This window comes from Haemorhous mexicanus, chromosome 1, assembly GCF_027477595.1.
Source record: "Haemorhous mexicanus isolate bHaeMex1 chromosome 1, bHaeMex1.pri, whole genome shotgun sequence".
Taxonomy (NCBI): domain Eukaryota; kingdom Metazoa; phylum Chordata; class Aves; order Passeriformes; family Fringillidae; genus Haemorhous; species Haemorhous mexicanus.
Genome location: NC_082341.1, coordinates 40857900 through 40879616, shown reverse-complemented (window position 1 = coordinate 40879616; position 21717 = coordinate 40857900). Strand labels below are relative to the sequence as shown.

The 21717-nt window shown below is 38.1% G+C and overlaps 1 protein-coding gene across 7 annotated transcripts in view; it reads right to left on the bottom strand.

Annotated features, from left to right (window-relative positions):
* RBMS3 (RNA binding motif single stranded interacting protein 3) overlaps nucleotides 1–21717 on the bottom strand; it is a 703797-nt gene that overhangs the window by 19603 nt on the left and 662477 nt on the right. For all 7 annotated transcript variants that reach the window (XR_009486534.1, XM_059846719.1, XM_059846669.1 and 4 more), the window contains one exon: nucleotides 18679–18789. Coding sequence is in view for 6 of the 7 variants with exons in the window: in XM_059846719.1 (XP_059702702.1) it covers nucleotides 18679–18789 (111 nt within the window). In the remaining variant the exon portion in view is untranslated. The remainder of the gene's footprint in view (nucleotides 1–18678; nucleotides 18790–21717) is intronic.

Sequence of the window (21717 nt, the reverse complement as noted above, 5' to 3'; positions counted from 1 at the left end):
AGGAGTTCTAAACATCCTTCACAAATCCCTATCTTTGGAAATCAGAGTAATACAAAGGTATAGAAGAAAAAGTGCAGATGAGCTAACCCCCCCCATAGCTAAGAGGTCTTTTCTTCTTTCTGAAATTCAGTCCTGCTACTAAAGCTCAGTGATCAGGACTAATCACATAAAGACTATTTAGAGTAAATAAATATGAGAACAGTCAGATACCCACATACAGCTGTGCACCAGCTCTCATTAGCATACACTTTGTAAAAACCGTAGTGAATATAAGCAGTATAAACAGATAAATAAAAAACCTGGCTCATTCCCTTTAACAACTTTTTAGTCTAAAGGCTGACACTTAAAATGAACTCAGTAAAAGTCTCAAACCACTTCCAGACATCTCATCAATGTGTGAAAAGGGCGAAAACAGAGGAAAACTCATCAGCATGTTAAAATAAATTCCCATTGTGATTGCATCTTTCATTAACTGGAAACTTCCTTTAGGCATTTGACCCGAGGGTGCCAAAGATTCTTGCAGCCCATGTGAGTGTACCCAGGCTCATGGTAGTTCCACTCTTCTGTAGGTTGGGACCATGGAGACCATACAGAAATGTAAACTGATCCCCCACATGTGACTGCATATATGAACAGCCCCAAGATGTGAAAACTGCTTTTTTGCATAATTTGAATAATGCCATATGTCTGATGGATACATTTGCAAGACAGGAAGACTTCTGTGCTTAAAACAAAGAACATGACTCTGGCAATTTGTTGTATTTTCTTAATTCTTCAGTTCTTGCATGTTTCTCTACAAGAGAGGCTTTTTTTTTTTTTTTTTTAAATACCCTCTATGTACCTGTTCTATGAATGCACATTACGAGCTCTCTGGACCAAGTTTCTGAGCATGGGTTAGTGCCTGATTTATTACAGTCCTGTCTGCAGCACCCTATATGAAATCAGGGTACAGTGACTGTATCACAATCATACTGCATCAGTTTTGGTCAACCAGGGGTGGCAATCATTGAGATTCTGTGTGAGATTCACACATTTATATTCTTCTTTCAGATCCTGTATACTGAAGAATAAAGGGGTGATGCAGCAGAATTATAACTGTGGCTTCTGATACTTAAAAATTCCCTATGCACCCCTTTAGTTGGAAATTCTTCGACATTTCCATTTAACTGCAATTCTGCCAATTAGTCCCTGATGAATGGCTGCTAGTAAGATGAAGGAAAACTGATCTGTACATTTTAATATTTTCAACATAAGTAAAAAAAAATGAAAATGTGTTGGTGAATCAACATATAAGCACACTGAGCTATTATTAATAACGCATCCATTTATATGAACAAATAATTGTTTTCTAGATGCTATGAATGAATCTCCATGAATGTGAAGAGTCTAAAGAGAAGCAGGCTGCTGTGTGCAAATGTGCTGTATGGTTAAAACAAAAGAACTGCTTAGACTCTTTAAATAACAGTTGCTCATCAATCATCACATGCACTTTCCATTGCTCTTTCAGACCAGGGATAACAGTGGACAGCTCATGGGCCAGCTGTCCAAGAATGAAGCAGATGAAAGCCAGGACAATTAGTTGGAAGCTAAATCAAACCAAAAAAGAACAGTAAAAACAGACAAAAGGACACATGAATGTTAGTAATTCCAGTTTTCCTAGAAACAGGAAGAATTTCAACATCGCCTGCATGAAAAGGCAGTCATGCCAGACTGAGGAAAGGTAGTAAGATAATAGAATTATAGCACCAGTGTACACCTTAGACATTGTTAAGAGCAGCTAAAGCATGATATTTTTCAGTCCTTTATCTCTAAAAGATCCTTAGAATCCAAAATGTTTGGCTAAGTATCATGGAAGATATCACTGTGGGAAGGGAGGCCAGGGGAGGGAAGGGCAGGGACCATTTCAATACTTGATAAAAAACACTGCTGTTCACCAGTACCCTGCATCCAGAGATGGAGGAGAAGTTGCCAGCTCAGTGAGCCTGAAACACCTTGGAGACATCACTTTCTGGGCCTTACCCTGGAAGCAAGCAGTGGCATTAGGGAAGCCTGGCAAGCTGGTCTTCCTGAATGGATGGTGAACATGCCAGTCCAGGCTTAGGCAGGGGGAAACACATTCCCTCTGGGAAATGCTGGGTCCTTATGCCTAAGGGTACAAGGCAAATCAGCCTATTGTTGGGCATGTGTGGATAAACATCCCACAAATCATGCACTTAGGCCTTCCAGGCAGCCCAACACAGAGATGGTGTGGTTGAGCAGGGAGTTTGCAAGACCCAAGAGCGCTGCTTCATCTCGGCCCCCACATGAAGCTCTGGGATGTCCTTACCTCTTCCTACACATCTGGAAACTGGCAGTACCTCTTCAGTCTTCAAGCCAGTGCCCTGCTTTTTTTTCCAGGACAATCCCACTTAGTTGCCTCACCAAAGTAACATTCTTGGGGTTTTCTGACTTGGCTGCCAGACTAATCTGGCCCTCAGTAAGCAGACCTGTAAGCTGACCCAATAGGAGGTCTGGAAGCCTGCCCAAAGCATTGGACATGCTGAGGCTGCTCTGGAACATGAAATCCTGGGATTGTTTTGCAGCTGCTGCCTGAAAACTGACAGAAACCAAGATGGACATGTAAGCCAGCTGGCAGCTGCCAAGGTCTTGCAGACTAGATTTTGTATTGGGAACAACATGAGGCATTGTTTCTGAAAATTAAATTCTGTTTGGAATTTCTGGCTCAAGGGAGAATCTTTCTGGTTTGTTCTGAGTTTTCAGAAGATGAATCAGAATGAAACAAAATTTCATAAGATTGATTTCCCACAAACTGGAAACCATGAGTGTTGCTTGGCCAACTCTTCATCTATCTGCAACTTCAGCCATATTTGTATTTGGATAGGGTAGGGATACTAGAGAATACTAACCTTTAATGGCTGGTGCCAATTTCAGTACACTTAAAGTGTTTTAAAGTGATGCAGAACAAAATATTGCTTCTCATTGGCATAAAAATTGTTGTGTGGAAATTTTTTAATGTATTTACATGATCACTAGCTTTGCTTACATGGCAGGGCTGTGGAAGGTGGTAATAGTGAGCATTTTGGGGGGAATTTTTTGTTTTTCCACTTTCCACAAACTCTTGAAATTCTTGTGGAAGATGGATCACCTTGAAATTAAAGTCAATGCCCTACTGATAGAGTGTGACTGTGTAAGAATATTACAGTCTGCCCCTCCGTATGTTAATTATCAGCTGTGGGAGGAACTCTGAGACCCACTGGATCATATCAGCTGCAAAAGCAAAGGAGAAACCTTGACCTGTAGCAGAGTGGACTGAACTATACTGCTATGTCATCAGCTTATCTACCATGTAATGATCTGCTAACAATGTTGAACTCCTAAACTTGTGTGATAAAAATTACACAGAATCTCTCCTAATTTGTCATTGTTTCATCCAAAAGATAAGGGGAAGAGGTAAAGAAGATACCAAAATATTTTAAAAAAGCCCCACAAAACAATGAAAACCAGCAGAACAAAACAGAAAATGCAAGAATGAAAAAAAAAATCCCAATAGCTCAAAAATAGCCATCCCTACTTGCCATAAGCCCTCCTGTCTTATCATCTAATCAGTAATTGGTCTCCTAGAGAGAGGTCCCTTTAGAATGCCTCCCATTTTTGACCCCTGAAGGTCTTTCATACTATTTCCCTGTAATATTTTCTTAACCTATACTGTTTTGTATAGGGAAGTGTGATCAACACAGCTGATGAACCATAAGCGAAGTAGCCAAGATGGCAAGCCTGATGCCTCAGCTTTAACTCTCACTTTGTACAGGTGAGCAACTTAGCATATAGCAAACATAAGGTTTGTTTGAAAAACAAAAAAGTGCAGGTAATCATTTTTCATAAGACACTATTAAATTGAGCTTTATGGGTATGCTTAGTAGTTATTTTACCAGGAATAACATGAGCAATGCTTGAAGGGGCCAGTCAAAGAGATGTGTCTTAGTGCTGGCAGAATAGCAGCATGCCAAGCCTGTTCTTTGGGTTCTTTCACTGCTTGTTTTCCAAAGGAGACAGAATCACCTCATATGCATTCAAATTATATACAATTATCATTTGGTATGGATTTGTGCTTTAACACCTTCTTACAGTTCTGGAAAATACAAGCACTGAAAGTTTTCAGTGCTAGTGTATGAATTTTAATAATTTCTACAGCTAATAGAGACCTGACCAAGTATGAAGCAATTCCCATCATTGGAGAAAAAAAATCTCTTAATCAGTCTTGTCCTTGCTCTCACTGTACTGATTGTAAATAGTTTTAGACAGGGCTAAAAAAAGTGTAGCAGCAATCTCAGCTTGATAAATGAGTATGCTGAAATGGTTGCTCTTGATACATTTTTTCAGTTAGCACATTCTGTGAAAAATTAGAAGCAATGCTAAATAACAAAATCTTCCCAATTTCCTCCTCTCTCTCTAATTCTGATAGAGATTATGAGAAGAATAATCTAGGAAGGGAATCAAGATTGGGGAAAATATAAATACATGTTCAAACACCCATATGTCCTCCTTATGAATGCCCTTTCTACGACAGAGATGTCCAAACAGCACTTATGGAGCAACAGCAAAATGCCTGACAGACAGGCATGATAAGTAATGGCTCAAAATGTTTGCAAGCTAGACAGAAAGGGTGACTTTTTCATTTTTTTTCCCCCCCCTGAGAATCCTTTAAGGTAAACTCACTCTGTGTCTGCTGGCATGAAGCCATTTTTCTATAAATTCATATTACAATGCTGTATTTCTAATGGATTGGGTATGGTGCTTTTCCATTTTGCTAATGAGAAAAGCTAAAGGCCATTACTTGTTCTGATTAAGATCCCAAGGGAAGAAATGTGATGTGTATATCACCACGCCATACCTAAAGGAAGTATTTGGCATTTCCAATCAATCAGATGAAGGGTAGACAGAAAAAGTCTTCTCTTGTGACTGCAGAGAAGGAAGATATAGGGGGAAAAGAAACCATAGAAAGTGTCTTTAAAAGGTGACTTACAGGAATCAGTTATAATGATATTAGTATGATCAATGACTAGGGCTACTATCTGGGAAGGATGTAATTACCAAAATGAAAACTTTCAAATGGGAAGCCTGATCAAGGGCAGGGGTACTGTCATATTTCTCAGAGCACTGTCAGCTCTCATCCAGGCAATGTATTACAGTGTCACTCACAAGCACTATGAGGTTGTGCTTCCCTGGGGTGGGAGCAGACCTAGGAGTGAGGGATTGAGAAACTTTGCATCCAGCTCAGAAACGTGGATAAGTCTGGCCCCAAAGGCAAATTCAAGATAAAGAAAGATAAGGCTGGGCAAAGGGGAAAAGAGAAAATTCCCAGTCATGACTGGCTTTAAGGAAGGTTTTGCAGCAGTGCACATTTAAAAACCATTTCAAGAGAGAGAGAGAAAGGAAATGCTGTAGACTGATGAGCTACTTGTCATAAAGGAGAAGAAACAAAAAAATGTACCAAGAGATGCACTGCTCAATTTACAGAAGGATAGTCTGGAGTATCCTCTAAGATGTTTCAATATGCAATTCCTACATGTTTAATCATGTTGTCATAGAATTTTTGAAATTTATATCTGAATGAAATTCAAAGTTTAGAGACAATTTTTCATCCCTTTTTCAGTGGCTGCATAGTAACAGTTTGAAAATGGTACAAGATTGATGCTCCAGATGGCAAATAAAATGAATAGAGCTTGGAGATGGGTGTTCTAAGAGAGAACAAGATTCCTTGACTGTGTCACAATGCACAGTCAGAGGTGTAGATATACTTTAAAAAATATATTAATTTCACATAATAAATAACTCTGGAACATTAAAACTGACAAAAAATTTACCACACTACATCCTCTCAATTGGATTTCCAGATTCCAGCAAAACTATAATATATTCCAGATTCCAGCAAAACTATAATAACTGATAAGGTCAGCAGGAGAGATAGACTCCTGTACTCTCCCAAATCTGTATTAGGGCATTTAGCTTTCCTCTGTAGGACACCACTGATTCTTTACAGATACTTGGGAATGTTTCAGATATTGCCACTTGGGAATAGAAAGAAAAGCTGTAACACGTCCCCCCCCATGTGCTTTAAAAGAACATTTTCAACCTTTCCTTTCATCATAAGAAGGCAAAGGTGAGAGATGTATTTCTCTTAAATATTATTGGTGACAAGGCACAGATGAAACATACAGTGCCAGAAAAAAAATAAGGACCACAGCTGAGAAAGCCCATCTACAGCTATCACACTGAAATTCAATCATCTTCAGTTTTCCTTAAAGGCACATATTTAAAATATTCCACACAGGCCCTAACAGGAGTTCTCAGTGAGCTCTTCTGATCCCTCTGCTCCAATCATGCAAAAAGGAACAAATGCTGCACAAATGCACCCCAGCCTGTACAGGCAAGCAATTCTGTCCTCTTCTAAATGCCACAGCCTAGTCAGGGAGTTGTTCTTCTCTGGAGGATCTTGCAGAGTATCTATTTCTAGGCTAGGTTGTCTATTCTGTTTCTTTGATGCACTTCTGGCTCTGGCACATGGACTGACTGGAAAGGTCAGACATCTTCATTCTGCACTGGCACTCACTGATCAGCATAATGTTCTCTTTCTCCTTTCCTTTTATACACAATATATGTAAAATGAAAAAGATTAAGTGCTGTGCAAATATTTGCACAAAGTCCTAACTGCATCATAGATTTCCTTGTCCAAGAATATGACAGAGATGACAAAGAGGCCATTTTTCTGTCAAATAAATTTATACCAACACTTTAAAGCCACAGGACTTTGCATGATTCACCTTACAAAGAAGGATTGCTGCTGACATACAAGTGTTACATCTAACTCACAGGCCACACTGCTAAAATACAAATTAACAGAGTTTACACACAGAAAGTATAAAACTGGCTATTCCTGAAGCTGAAAAAGGGCATTTGCAGATTCCTCACACTTAGTGGCTGAAGTCAGGGACAACGAATTTAATCTTAAAATGGGAGAGTGTTTGTGGGGGATGGTTTGCCAGCCTGCCCAGCTGTAATATCCCCTAGCAGCCTGGAAGGAATGATAATTGTGAACTGAAACAGCATCTGCTTAACTGTCATCCTTGCCTCAGGACTGGAACTTTTTTTGCTTGTTGTGAAGATCATGAGAAACACTACATGGAGCATGAAGATGAAAACAGAGCAAGATTAAAAACATTAAATACAACCACCAAGACACAGCTGTCCACACTGCTAGTGAACTCAGGGAAATACAAATGCCAACATTTGACATTCATGATATAATTTGGTATGGGAACACTGAATTAACTGCAAAATTCTATTTTAAAATATTTTTTCATTATTATTAATATAGAGGACAGATTATTACACATTATTCAGCAAGAAGCAATTAAGATTCACTGCTAGACAGTAAAGCCAAATCTAACTTCAACTGGTAAAATCTTCTTTTCTTACTGAGAAGAATGGGCCAGTTAGTTCAGCTGCCTTGACCAGAACAGCTTATGGCAGTCCATCACACTGAGACTCTGAGCATTGCCTCAAATGTACAGCGGAGCATCCCTGGGTTTAGAGCAGGAGCTGCTGTCCATACTCTAAGAAAGGCTACACTGTATGGAGGTAATTTACCTCAAAGGGAATTGAAGAACTTGCATTAATTTGATTTTTATTCAAGTGATGCTATAAGGTTTAATTAATATTTTTTTAAAACACCTTGACAATATAAAATGCATTATAGGTTCTGCTGTTGCTATTTGTCAGTTGTTCTCTGCCTCAGGATGTCTCTGAAAAGACTGGAGTCCTGTTGTGCTTGGGAGGAAAAGCAAATGTTACAGATTCCCTCCTGTATAATTTGTACCTTAGGGAAAAAAAAAGAAAAAGAGGGAATGTTTGCCATAAATCTGCAGGATGTGTGCAGATGGAGTTAAAATACTTCCATAGAAATGCCACAGCTTCATAAACTGAACTAACTGAACTGCCTAAATAATAAGTGCTTCAAACTATCAGTAAATACTGACATTTTTTAGTTTACAATAGGATCAACTCTGCCTGAAAAGATCTCTGTGTAACAATTATAGACAAGAGACACTAATACTTTACACTTCTGTGCCAAACTTGTAATTGCAATCATATAATTAAGAGTCCTTGGAACGCATATCCAATAGTGTATGTAATAAAGTAAAAATCTTAATATTAAAAATAAGCTCAAGATGAAACCATGGTGCTTGAGCCATATTTTTCTGTTTTGAAATGCAAGGAAAAAAACTGCTCATGACATTTGTATGAAAACTAATGAAAGACAAAAGTGGATTTATAAGCCTTGAAATCATATTATTTTCTTTCCCTTCTGTTGCAGATTAATTACTTTAAATTTTTCCATCAATCATTTTCTGATTTCCAACTCTGTTACACTCAGTTTTAAACAAGGGTAAAGATTTGAGCAAGGTCAGTGGTCTTCTGCTCTCAATACTGTTCAGGTACAAATAAAATAAGGAAACCTACTTTAACCAATAGCCAAGCACTGAGTGGAATTTTTTGCTACTATTTCCTTCTGTCCCCTAAGACATCAAGGAAATCTGAAATTGTTGCTACTTGCGTTTTTTAATTATGGATAAACTTCATGTAATTCTTTAACACATTCTATAATCTTATAGAATGTGTAAAGGAAAATAATATCACTCAATCAAATTATGGCCATTTTGTTGGAACAGCCATTTATTAAAGAAAACTAAAGATTCTGAGATAAGTCTATTGTCTTCTGAGGAAATCAATTGTACTAAAACTAGTCAGGAGCATTTGTATGTTAAAAGAAAGTCAGCAAAATAGCTTTTGTTAAAAAGTTATCTTTGAACACTAAAATTTTGAGCACCAATTTTGATTCCATGGATGAACTAGGCAAGGTTATCTGAGAGAATACCATCATAGCCCAATTCACTCTTCCTCTTGTTACGGTATTTTTGTCACTCTGGTTTGCACTACCAAAAATTGCAATTGAAAAAAGAACAAATACAACTCATTTTTAAGTCCAATGCAGGTGTTTCAGGTGGAAAAGGCTGGCAGCAGAGCAAAATTACAGTACACAGGAGTAAGGGAGCAGTCAGGTGCCTGAGGGGTTGAAAAAAAAATCACTTTGGAGATCATAGCACCTTTGGTCTATATCGCAAACACTACACACAGCTGTGGCTCACGAGCCAGAGAACACAAACAGCATGAAGCTCTTGCATCAGTGAAATCAGTTGGTGTCATATAAATATTATATTGATTTAAGAGAAGCCCCTGAGGGAAACACAGCAAAGGAAAACCGGGAGTTGAGGTTGGCAAACACGCAATATTTGGACACTTAGATACTAAAATCCTAAATTTTCTGTTGCTGTATTACAACTACAAATATTAAAGAGGCAAAATTAGAAGCATACAGGTGAGTATATCACATTCAAAAGTCATAAAATGTCACGAAGCATAGAGCAGTCCTTCACAGGACCAGAAAAGGATGTGCCTCTGGATATGAGCGCTCCCCAGACCCATCCCAATGAGGTGTTTCTCACCTCTGCCACACAGTAGAAATCTGCTGAGTTCAACAGTTCATCACCTTGCTAGAAAAACAATTCAATTCAGCAAACTCCCAAATTCACTCAACACAGCTGCTCTCAAACCCCTTGCTACAGCTCAATGAAAAGTGCTGACTGAGATGTTTCATAGTAAATATTAGGTATAGCAGAAATCTCCTCCCAAACTGAGTCTTTCAGGAGCAAGAGGATTCTACAGCCTCCGAGCTCTGACACAGAAACACCCATAACTCACAGATAATAAAATACCATCAGAGGGCACAGAGGTTATTGCCATCAGCAGCTCCCTATAGATTTGTAAATAATTTGAACAAAGCTTATCCTTTTCTGAGAGCTTCAGGCTGAAATCATTGTATATACAGGATACCAGTGTCTTGCACAGTGTATGAAACCTGTACCTTTAGCTCCTTCATTTAACCTGGCTTCACAAATGAGTGAACTCTGAACAGGCTGCTCTTTCCAGAAGAAAACAAAGATACCTCAAAAGCACTGGTAATTTGTTTTACAGGAACTTTAAACCTTTGGGGTACCAGTTTGCCAACCATCTGATAAGCCATGTGGGTTAACTGTGAAATGCACTGTGAGCTGAAATTCAGAGGCATATGATATGGGAAAAGGCAGTGAAATTCAATGGAATATTATTTTCGTGAGCAGCTGTAGGTCCAGGACTTTGTCCAATATGAAGGTTATCTCTTCCATTGTGAATAAAATACGTAATATACTGAACATCTTTCAGATGAAATTCACTTTCAACTCCATTCTATGTGTTTTCAGTAACATGGCAACAGGTCATCTTCCAAAACACTGCAACACCTACAATCTAGCATAACTAGTGTTTCTGTGAAGTCCCAATACCTCTTGAATTAAAAAATTTCCCTTATGAAAGAACATGGGAAATGTAATTCAAAGGTTGCTGCTCAGAGCAGAAATATATTGCTTAACAAAATGTACCCATCTTATTGGAAAGAAAAAAAAAATAATCCAAAGAGTTCAGTATACTTACTAATCACACAAAACATGTTGAAATGATTCAATCTTACCTCTTGGTTCCAAAGGATTTTTAGTAAGATAATACTGTGAATGGTCAGTTGCAACATACGTTTACTCTTTGACTGTAAACGTCACGCATTGTAAATAAAATATTATTTTGATGCACAGCTCTTTTCTGAGTCTTGGTACATCATGCTCAGTAAATATTTTTTTTATAATACCCTGAAGCCTTGGTATTTAAATGAATATTACTTGTTTTGAACTGAAATAACAATGTCTCTTGTGTCTCTCTTTGTGATGAAAAACAGAGGATGGAGATGAAGAAAGGCTATTAACCACTGCTCTGGATTTCTGTCAACACCTGGAAATTCCTCCTGTGGATTTTAAAGTTCAGTTGAGTTCTAGACGTCCCAAACAATGGACTTTCTGTGCTTCATCCCAAACACTAGTCTAGCTCTTAATGTCTTCTGCAACATATTAAAGTTATGCTTTCCTTATTCTACCTTCATAACCTTGTTAGCACCACTAAAATTTATTTTCCTTTCCACGGATACCCTTAATACACCTATGTTGTGTTGTAAACCACTGCTGTCTTTCACCTTCAAGCCCTTTTCTTTCAGCTAAAGTTTACCTCTCTCTCTGAAGATGGTACAGTTCAGGTGCTTCACCTTAGACCTAAATGATATTGTGGGAAGGACTGCACCAGTACTGAGGATAAACGATCTGGTTTCCCATATAATTTATCATGTTGTTCTTTTCTTCAAGGATTTCAAGACTTCTTGATGCGTTTGTGTGCACTTGCACATGAGGAGAAATGACCACAGATCTGTTTCCCAGCTCTTGGCAGAGAAGAGCTGTGGAAGCAGCACCTCTGGGAGACACTTGCTTTTCACATGGCCACAGTTTTGAAAAACACTCTTCACGTCTCTAAGATCCTCAAACTTGCCTTGTATCACAGAGCCCCCACAGAGCTTGTCTTCACCACTTATACTTGGATTTATTACTTCTCTGGAAAGCCATATTCCTCATTTCAGTCAGAATTACTCAAGCCTTGTTTAAACACAGGGAGGACAATAAAAACAACTTTCATTCTAATATGGCAAAGAGTTCTCTCCTTGATTGAAAAATGGAAAACACATTTACAAAAGAGAAAACATATCAAGAAAATATTGATGACAGATCTGACATTTTAGTACATATAGTACTTTTGCTTTCCACCTCTTTATGAGTTTGTCAGTTAGGTGTGGCGGGATGTTTCAAACCTAGAATAATTTTCAGGATTTTTTTTAACTTATTTGTTCCTCTCTTCTACCTCTCTGTCTGCTAAATAAAGTCATTCTTTTTCTCCCCAAAACTTGCCCTGTCATTTATAGCATCAGCACAATTTCACAAGAAAATGTGTGAACATTACATTTTTCCTCTTGAAATTCAAAGTATTTAGGTAAATGACCTACTAGCAGTTAGTAAAATGATTTTGCAATCTGTAGGAGACATATCAACAAAAATTTCTGGGAGTATGACTACACATGAGCCTTTTGAGGGGGGTATTCTGCAGACCACTAAATTTATGCCAGATACTAGTAGTTTTATGGCTTTCAGTTTCTATTCATTACTGCAAAATAAAAATCCTCATTTTATATGCAGTGCATGGCTATCACTAAATAAAACAACAACATGCTTGGAAGAGGTGGCTTTGAACTGCACTCCCATTCAGCAGGTGGCACTCTTAGAAATCACAAAAAGAACTGCAGGAGTCATATTTAAGAAAATGAGAAACAAGCCTCTAAATGTTCTAGTTTACAGTTATGTAAAGTCATCTGCAAATCAATTATATGAATGAGGTTAGTTTGATGATGAAAATGAAGTTAAATTAGTTAGGGCTTTTCTGGCTGATATTTTTTGCTTTGCTGATCCATCACTGTTGTTTTGTGTTGATGTGTATTTTTATCACCACAATCAGGGAGCTGATTCCTCCTCTGAAAAGGAATCTGGGCTAATGTCACTTTGAGTCAGTAGCTGATACCTCAAAGAGAGGCAACAAAAGCTCTTTGTTCATTTGTGGAAGTGTTGTGTGAAGGTAAAATTTAACACAGAATAAAAGCTACTGACCTGCTGGGCTCAGATGAAGCGGTGCATGGACCAAAAATGGAATTGCCTCCATCTATGTTTATTCACCTTTTACATTTTCCCTTCCTGCCTATGACAGGTAATGGCTTTGAAGATTGGAACACTTCCACACAAAGGCAAACAGTAAGCCACTACCAACAAATGGCAGGAAGGTAGAGCTGAATCCAGAAGAGAAGGGGGAACACTACAGAGATATGATTTTATAAACTCTATTCATTCAAAAATACCACCTAGCCAGAGCTATGGTCAAACACAGACTGTGGAACCCCTGTTGAAACAGATGAGTAGAAAGAGTCTTATCTATACAAGAGGTGACTGCTGTTGACTGCTTAGAATCTGGGGCTTTTCACTGAGTGCCCCTTTTTATCTCAAATTATATGAGGTAAATTGGAATTGCCTTTCAAGAGAATGTTTGGGGAAAAAAGGTGCAGGAGGAGTTACTTGTTTTTCATAAATCTCACAAGAATTTATGCTGATCTTCTCCCTTCTAACCAGAATCAATTCTCCTTAAATGGATCTCCTGCCCCAGACAGCTCCATGTTGTTAATCACTTACATTTGCCCTGGACTTTGGCTGAGTAAAGGCATAAGGAAGATCTTAGTTTCAGCCTGAACTAGGCTATTTCATTTGAAATGGGTTCAGTCCTATATTTTCCACACAAGCAGTAACTGAAACTGTCAGTCAATAAATAAAATAAAAGAGCTCTAAGATTAACACCTGATAACGTGAAAGGCACAAGACTGCAAAGAAACTTTGCTCCTGTAGCTCTCCAAGGACCTTGTGACATACAATTAGAATAACAGAGAGTACTTTTTGAACAAGAATCTGAACATGAGGGGAATGAGATGATGTTTCAGCTCCATGTAGCTGTAGTATCTGCAAATAGAATGGGAGATTAAACAGGAAAAAAACCCCAACCCTATCTAACAAAGCAGTTATTCTGCTGAGGCCTTCAGGTGACATTTTAAACCACCAGTGACCACGGAGTATCCAAAGGAAATAAAAGATAAAAAACCTATAACAAGCTTGTTGTTCCATTGAAGGGTTCTGGAGATATCATCAAGCTTTGCTGGCAACAAAAAGAACTAACAAAGTGAAAGATAAGACTGATGTACCTGCATAACAAGCCTGCTATTCCACTGAGAAATTTCGGTGATGCTATAAAGCAGGAAAGCTGAGTTAAGGTAGTTTGCAGTTTCAATAGGATCCCACATTATGTCATTGCAATTCTTTCACCTGACTGTGTTTTTAATACAGAGCATCTGGAACAATTAAACAATATTTTTTGTTTGTTCCTGTTGTTGTTTGAAAAGTGCAATGGAGGGTTTATTTTGTAAGTTGCCTATCAAGTTTCTAAATTAGAAACTGAAAGCAGAGGGAACCTCAAGTGTGAAGAACAAATAAGCAGTCCAGTTGAACTACCAGCTTGAGTAAAAAACCAGGCTTCTACTCACTCTCCCACTGGTGTGGGCCTCAAAGGTTTAAGATGAAACCAGGCTACACTAAGGCAGTTCCAAAGGAGAGGGGAAAAAAAGCTGGAGTCACCCCTATGCCTGTGAGGACTAACAAAGGCTGCCTCAAACTATTGAATGAAACTGGAACACAAGCAGTGTCTGAAATGGATACTAACACCAGGGAGGGGAGGGAAAGCCCAACCAAGAAAGTGCAGAACAGCAAACTTCCTTCAGGAATGACAAGCAGAGGAAAAAGAATAAAGCAAATCTGCTTCCCACCGAAGAGGCAGATTATTGCTGCTGATGGCCAAACTTGGAAGTGCCAAGGAGCAATAACTGAAAGCCGTGATCAAACTGCTCAGTTTTTTACATTTCTAAAGGTTTTTGTATTATCAAAATACAGGCATCAATCACAATGTTATTAAACCACGAAAGAGATGTCAGATCAATGGCTGTATCAGAAACATTTTGAGTGATAGGCTGATGATGGAACAATTCCAGCCTCTATACATTATTAAACACATACTAATGCTGCTCTTTCAGTGCTACCCTTGCAGACTCACACACTCTATTCTCCCTCTACAGTACCTTTTTTAATAGCAGACCTAATTGTAGGTGAATATTACACAGGAAAAACAAGACTTACCATAATAAATAATAATAAACTAGGAAAAAAAATCAAGCTTTAAAGCTCTTGTCTATCTTCACATTATGCCTTCTGGCATTAAAATTTCATTTTAATACAATTGTAGGAGCTGAGACTGGGTTGTCAGCCTTAATCAAAATATTCAGAGCTATTGCTTTCTTGCTGTAATCTTGACATAATTTAAGCTTAGGTTTTCTTTATGTATTTGCCCACAGCTAGCACACCCATGTAAATGCTTTTTGCTCCTTTTGAGTGAAGAGGTATCTATGAAAAATACATATAAATACAGCAGAAAGCATCCCTCTGGCAGATTGTCTGCTTAACTCCAGATTTCAAGCAGAATGGGGAAGTGATCAGAACAGTACATGTGCCTCTCAATTCATCAGCAACAAAAACTGTATTTTCACTGGCAGAAATCAATTTGATTTTCATAAAGGCAAAAAAGAATTATGTTCTTGGTGGATAAAGCACAAAGCACAGTAACTGGGACATGCAAATGCTGTACCAATTTCTCTCACAACACAGGAACATAGGGTGGAGATGCCATAAATGGCACATCTTTACCTCCTCCCTCCCTCCAGTGCCCTATACCATCCTTTGGCATTGGAATCAAGCAAAGATGGAATCACAGCTTTTCCAGGCATCTTGATAGCCTGCTTAGGCATCCTCCTGATTAGGAAGTGGTTGGTATAGAAGAGTTGTCTAATTTTATGTGTACAATTCAATAATAGAGAAGAATTAAGAATGTTAAAAATATAATAAAATGAAATTAAATACGCGTTTTTGAGGAGTTTGGATAGAAAGAAATCTTCTTGCCCCTATTCATGGCAAATAGTTTCCTAAACAAAATTATTTGGGTTTTGGGGGGAAGGCTTTACCCAGCACAAGGGGAATGCAGCTGACCATGAGTGAGTCTATAGGAAAGCTACTTTGTTTTGACTGCCCAATTGGAGTCTCCCAGATGGAAGTGAACACCCTAGGAACATGAAGCCCAACCTGGGCTGCTGACCAAATAATCAATTGGATGGAGGCAGCTGCCCCCTGGATTCCCAGGGGCTTTAATGTGTGCTTCAGGGCTGAGAAATCAAAACCCAAATCCAGTTTTTGGAGTCAAGGTACAAAATGGCAGAGGCTGCTGTTACTCAGGTCACTCGCCTCACCAAAGAGCTAAAGAGTGAAGGGAGATGGAATGGCTGGACAGAGTATTTTAATGTTTTAAGGAACATCAAAAGGCTGAGTAATTCCCACAAGATACGAAGATGCATAGACACTTATACTATCTCTCTAGCTCACTCACTAGAGAATAGATTTTCTGTTGAAGCAATGTTTTAGAAACCCAGTATTCATCCTGAATCAGGCAAGTGTGGAGGTGGTTTTTAAGTCAACTCTCACTTAAGTGACCACAGGGGTCTGTTTCAGCTGAAAAATATGTTATGTTAATTAGCAAAATGCTTTGTCTAAGGAAGTGAACATATGAAAGCCTTCCAATAAAAACTGCTTTGCACACTGCAAGCTTTTAAATTAAAATGGGACAGAGTTACTGCCAAGAGTGAGTAGAATTATTTGAGTAGAATTATTTGTGACTTTTTGTCTTGTTTGCCTAAAAAATGTGGCTGGTTTCTTGAAAGGTAGCTGGTGGCTTTTTATCGCACTCTGTTGCACAGTTTTAAGGATAAAATTGAAAAATATATTCATAACAGAAATGCATCATTTATATCTTTTATCTCCCATAAAACCTAGTCCTGCTGAGGTACTCACAGTAGTATGGCTTGGACTTGGCACAATTCTTCATGCTTTATGCTCTCAATGCTCCTCTCTCTGGACCAAAACTCAGAATTCCAAATAAATGAAGTAAAAATATCTCTAAATAAATCAAATCTCTAAATAGCTCATGTTCCCCATGTTGTTTTTTTTGTTTTGTTTTTTTTTTTTTTTTCTTTGTAACTGAATATGTGCCGAAGAATGAATTTCACATCTGGGTAGATACATCCAGCAAAACTGCTACTGGCAGCCCAAATCATGATTTGTGATAAGAGGAATTCTCAACATAAGAAATTCTCTATGACATCCATGATTATACTGCTTGCATGAGTATTTAAACTGAATATGGTGCTGATGCTGTTTTTATCTAAGAGAAATCTTGTATGTGATAAAATAGGGTGTCATTTGAGATGTTTGAAAAGCCTATGGATATTGTAGCACTCATCAATCGTTTACTCTTTCTTGCTCTTTAAGTTTTCCACAAATGACTTAGAAGTTTTACAGATAGTAAACCTAGACCTTTATGGTATACCTCTGAATGTATTTCAACAAATTATTACAAGGAATGCTGTGACCTTGAAAGATAAAACTGTGTAAAGAGCTAGGAAAAGAAAGGAAAGATCTTCATTTGGTTGCAGTAACATGAGTTCAGGATCTCACTGTCACCCACTGGATGACCCACTCTCTCTCAGAGTCCTTTGCCTGACTCCCCAGATGGATTTGTTACTGTAAGCACTGTAACAGTGGTCTCAAGCAAGAAGAGAACATTAACTAGGAATTTTCTAGTCTGCATTAAGATTGTGAGACAATGAGCACAGAAGACAATGTCTGTTAAGTGTTATGGAATTGAAAATGACAGGCAGAGGAAGAAATTCATAGGAGTTGCCCAACAGCACAATCAAAATTAATTTTCCATTTCCTTGCCTTAACTTTTAAACAAGCTTTGGAATCACAATAATTACACATGCAGAAATTCTCATTAGACCAAGTATTTCCTTCAATTTCACGAAGGGGAAAATGCTGAGATTAACTTTGCCATGTAATTCCTACTTCTTTTGATTATTGAATGCAACATCTAAAATGTCAGGAATAAACAATGAACCATGATATTTAAGTCTTGTCGTAAAAAAATACAGAACTCTTATATCTTAACTGAGATTTTTTTAAAGAAGTAGGAAGAGACACTGGAGTTAGAATTAAATTCAACAGATAAGGAAGAAGCAGCAGAAGAGAAGAGATCAGGAAGAGAGCTAAGACAGTGAGTTAAATAATTTTGTACAGATGCAACTGTATTAAGTTGCATCTTATTCAACAAAAAAAGTTGGAAAACTGTGTTCCTATAGATTAGTATCAAGTAGAACAGTGGTAAAAGAAGGGTAAGTGCATAACAGAGCATGTTATGCAATTACATGTTTCATGTGTGCTACAGTAACAGAAGCATAATATTCATGCCTATATTTTTGCAAAAATTTACATTACATGCAGTGTACACACAGTCACATATCAAACCACCATTTATGGTCTGCAGTTGCTGTACTTTAGGAACTTTCCAGAGAGCTTGAATGATTTTAATTAAGAATGGGTTTTGCCTTTCCCTGACTCTGGGGGAGTTAACTGAGAATGACCTACACAGTTTAAAAAGAAAATTTGAAAAGAGTTGTTGAAATATGCATATTTAAATATGATAGACTAGAAACACAGCTGGCCTTGACCAAAAATCCCATTTCTAAGCCTGGAACAAAATACATATGGCTGGCTGCTATGATTTGAAGTGAGTAGGGGATCCTACCAGAAAGCCAGAACTCCTAATCCAAGGGGTATGAAACTTTTTCAACGGACAAGCAAACAATTTAAAAAACAAATTGATAGAGCAGTACTTCCATATTTGCATGAGAATTAGTACAGATAATTCCTCTTAAATTTAGATCAGGTTTTGTTGGCCTACCATTTTACTACTCCTGCTACTTTGTCATTTCTGTTCTATAATAACTAATGCGTACTGTATGATGATGAAGCCTTCACTTCACCATCAAAACCACTGAAAAGAGCAGCCAATTACCTTAGGAAACTCAGTAAGCAAGAGATGCTTTGCAATAGAGAGAAAAAGTGATCTTACCGTTCCTGTTGTGCCCAAGGAAAGGTGGTTCATCTGTTGGGTCAGAGGGCCCATCATGCTTGCTGGCTGCATTGACATAGTGTGGTCCATTGTTGGTGTTATCACAGCACCCTGGAAACACAAATTATTCACAATTCAACCTCTCACATGAAAAAAAAAAAAAAAAATTAGAAGACGACATAAAAAAGGCATTCTTTAAACGAGTGAACCTGACTGAAAACTTGACATGAATCTTAAAAGACACTAATACATCTGTCAGAAAAAATATGTTTTGCTCCTATTGACAACCAAGCTACACACATATACTATTTGTACTGCTAATGAGACCATTTTATGTCAGCTCCAATTAAGTGCCATTTTTTACTTCATTGCTTCTGACAAACAAATGCATATGTTCTTTCTATGATGAATGCTACTGTACATTGCAAAATGCCTGTCATTTCCATTTTTCCATATCCTATATAGAACGATCTTACAGACAGAACACATATGTCCCCAATTTTCTCTGCCTTCTAAAGCCTTCAGTCTCAGGGATCTTCAGCCTATTATGGTAATTATCGTGGATTTTTCCAATCTCAATTAGGAACCCTTACTCATGGTATTTTATCGCTGATAAAGGAAGACTAGCTATTGACAGTGAGTTTGGTAGTGACACTCATTTAAAACACACACACAGTGTTTAAAAGCATTTTTCTTCCCTGCATGAAAAAAAAAGACATTAATAACAAAGACCATATGTACTAAAGCAAAACTGAGAGTTTGACCAAAAAAATGAAACAAAAGACATGCCAGAGGAGCTTTAGAGAGAGAGCTCCTTTGCCATTCATATTCCTTGGTGTTTGCTCTCCCACTCCCCAAGGTCCCATGTTGGCAACATCATGACTTGTGAAGTGTTGATTCTCTTCAGTTCAATATTTTAAAATGCTATTTCCTGTGTTAGTTGGAGAAAGTCAGTCAGAAAGTGTAGTCTGCTCTTTTTTTTTTTTGTGGATAGTGATATAAGGCAGTATTTCCAGTCACTTCTTCATAAGAAATTATAATTTTAGTCTGTATGCAACTTTGTGTGCATACATCACAAACTTGCACAATCCCATTACATCTGCTACAAAGTGTGAAAAATGTAGATGAATGTATCTGTTCAAAAAAATTGTCTTTTTTCCCCCCCTTTGAGAATTCTGGAAAAATTCACCTATAAACAAACAACCTGTAAAACAAACTTGTTTCAAAACTCATAGCATATCTGTTCTTACATGTCTATCTCACATTTACATAGAGCTATTTTTGCCAAGGATCTGACTAGAAGATAAGGATTTCAAATTTTTAGTTGCAAATAGAAGTAAATAAAAATACAAAATTCTGAGGAAATACCAATTCAATTTTGCCTCACCCTCCATCGATATTTTTTCCTATTCACATCCTATCTGAGAAGTATAGAGTTTGCAGTCCCTGCACACTCATTCCTTGCATGCAGTGGGGTAAGAAGGAGGTAGGCTCATTTTGCTCAGTCATTTTTGTAATATTCTCAGCATAAGAAATACATACATACTTGCTTTATGTCACAGAGTGGATTTACATTGCATTGACAAGAGTCCCTAAAGAAATCTGACAAATTACAGAACCTAGCCTCTGTGGAGTATCTGTCATGATTCCAAATAAATGCTTAGGAAACACGCTGATCAGCGTGCATGTATCAAACCTGCAACACTTCCCACGTTTGCCCCTTTATTGGCTATTATTAATTTGCACTGGTTTACATTGATTAATTTATTGATTAACTCATTTAATGAACCACCACAAGTGAAGTCTTCCCTTGGGGTGCAAGAGTCTAAAAGCAAGTCTGCAGGGCACACACCCGTTCACCCATCCAGCAGTTCCTACAGAGAAGAATCAATGCAAGAGTCTGAAGAAGAGCCACGCACAACAAAATTAATCTTGTTTAGGTTTTGAAATCAGTGGCCTTAGATACCATCTGAGGTTCTAGGGTTTGGGCTTCAACTGCACTTTTTGGTTACAATAGGACATTGTAAGCAGAGTGATCAGCATTTTTACTCTATCAAACCATACGTGCTCAAATTAAATTTGTCAATTGATTTCTTCTCAGTTCCCTCTACAAGCAGTGTTCTCCTTTGGCTCAAAGGTGGAGAATTGCCTCAGGGCTTTCCATGACAGACAAGCTGGGCTCCCACTTGTGATGACAAGGAAGGTGATTCTCCCTCTCTTCTCCATGATATCCCACTTTGAGAGATGTGCCCAGCTCTGGGGGCCCCAGCATAAAGAGAATGTGTACCTGTTTGAGAGGGTCCAGAGGGAGCCCATGAGGATGATAAGAGGGCATCAATGCATGTAAGCATCTGAAGGGAAGATGTTAAGAGCAAGGAAGCAGACTCTTCTCAGTGTTGCCAAGCATTCAGGCAAGAGGCAACAGGCAGAGACTGGCAAAAAGGAAGCTCCTGAGGAAGAACTTCTTCACTGTGCTGGTGATGCTGCCCTGGAACAGGCTGCCTAGAGAGGTTGTGGAGTCTCCCTCACTGGAGATGCTCAAGAACCCTCTGGATGCAATCCTGTGTAAAGATGCTTATTGCAAAAAGACAGTTGGAGGAACATGTGTGACAGACTGATAACTATTTCTGGGTTTAATTCAGGAACCTGGAAATAAAGAAGGGGCAGTGGTGAAGGAAGTCTTATGGCTTAGTGTAACAAATGCAACTGCAAGACATAGAATGGAAAAATCTGAGAGCAAATGTCTTTCAGTAAATAAGTAAGCATAACAGGTATTGCAAAAAAACTATTTAAAAATATGGTCTAGAGAGAAAATATATCAAGGACAAAAAAATTGCTCAGGTACAGAAAATGTACCATTTTCAAATTGAAAATATATATATCCATGTCCCTAAATATACACCATTTAATACACTAGAAAAAGAAGCTGGGAAAACAAATCAAATATTTGCAGCTTTCCTAAGACAGCTTAACATGTTTTAAGCTGACAGTTACCTAGAGCAGAGAATTACATGCATTTCCCAGATCATTAATTCACCA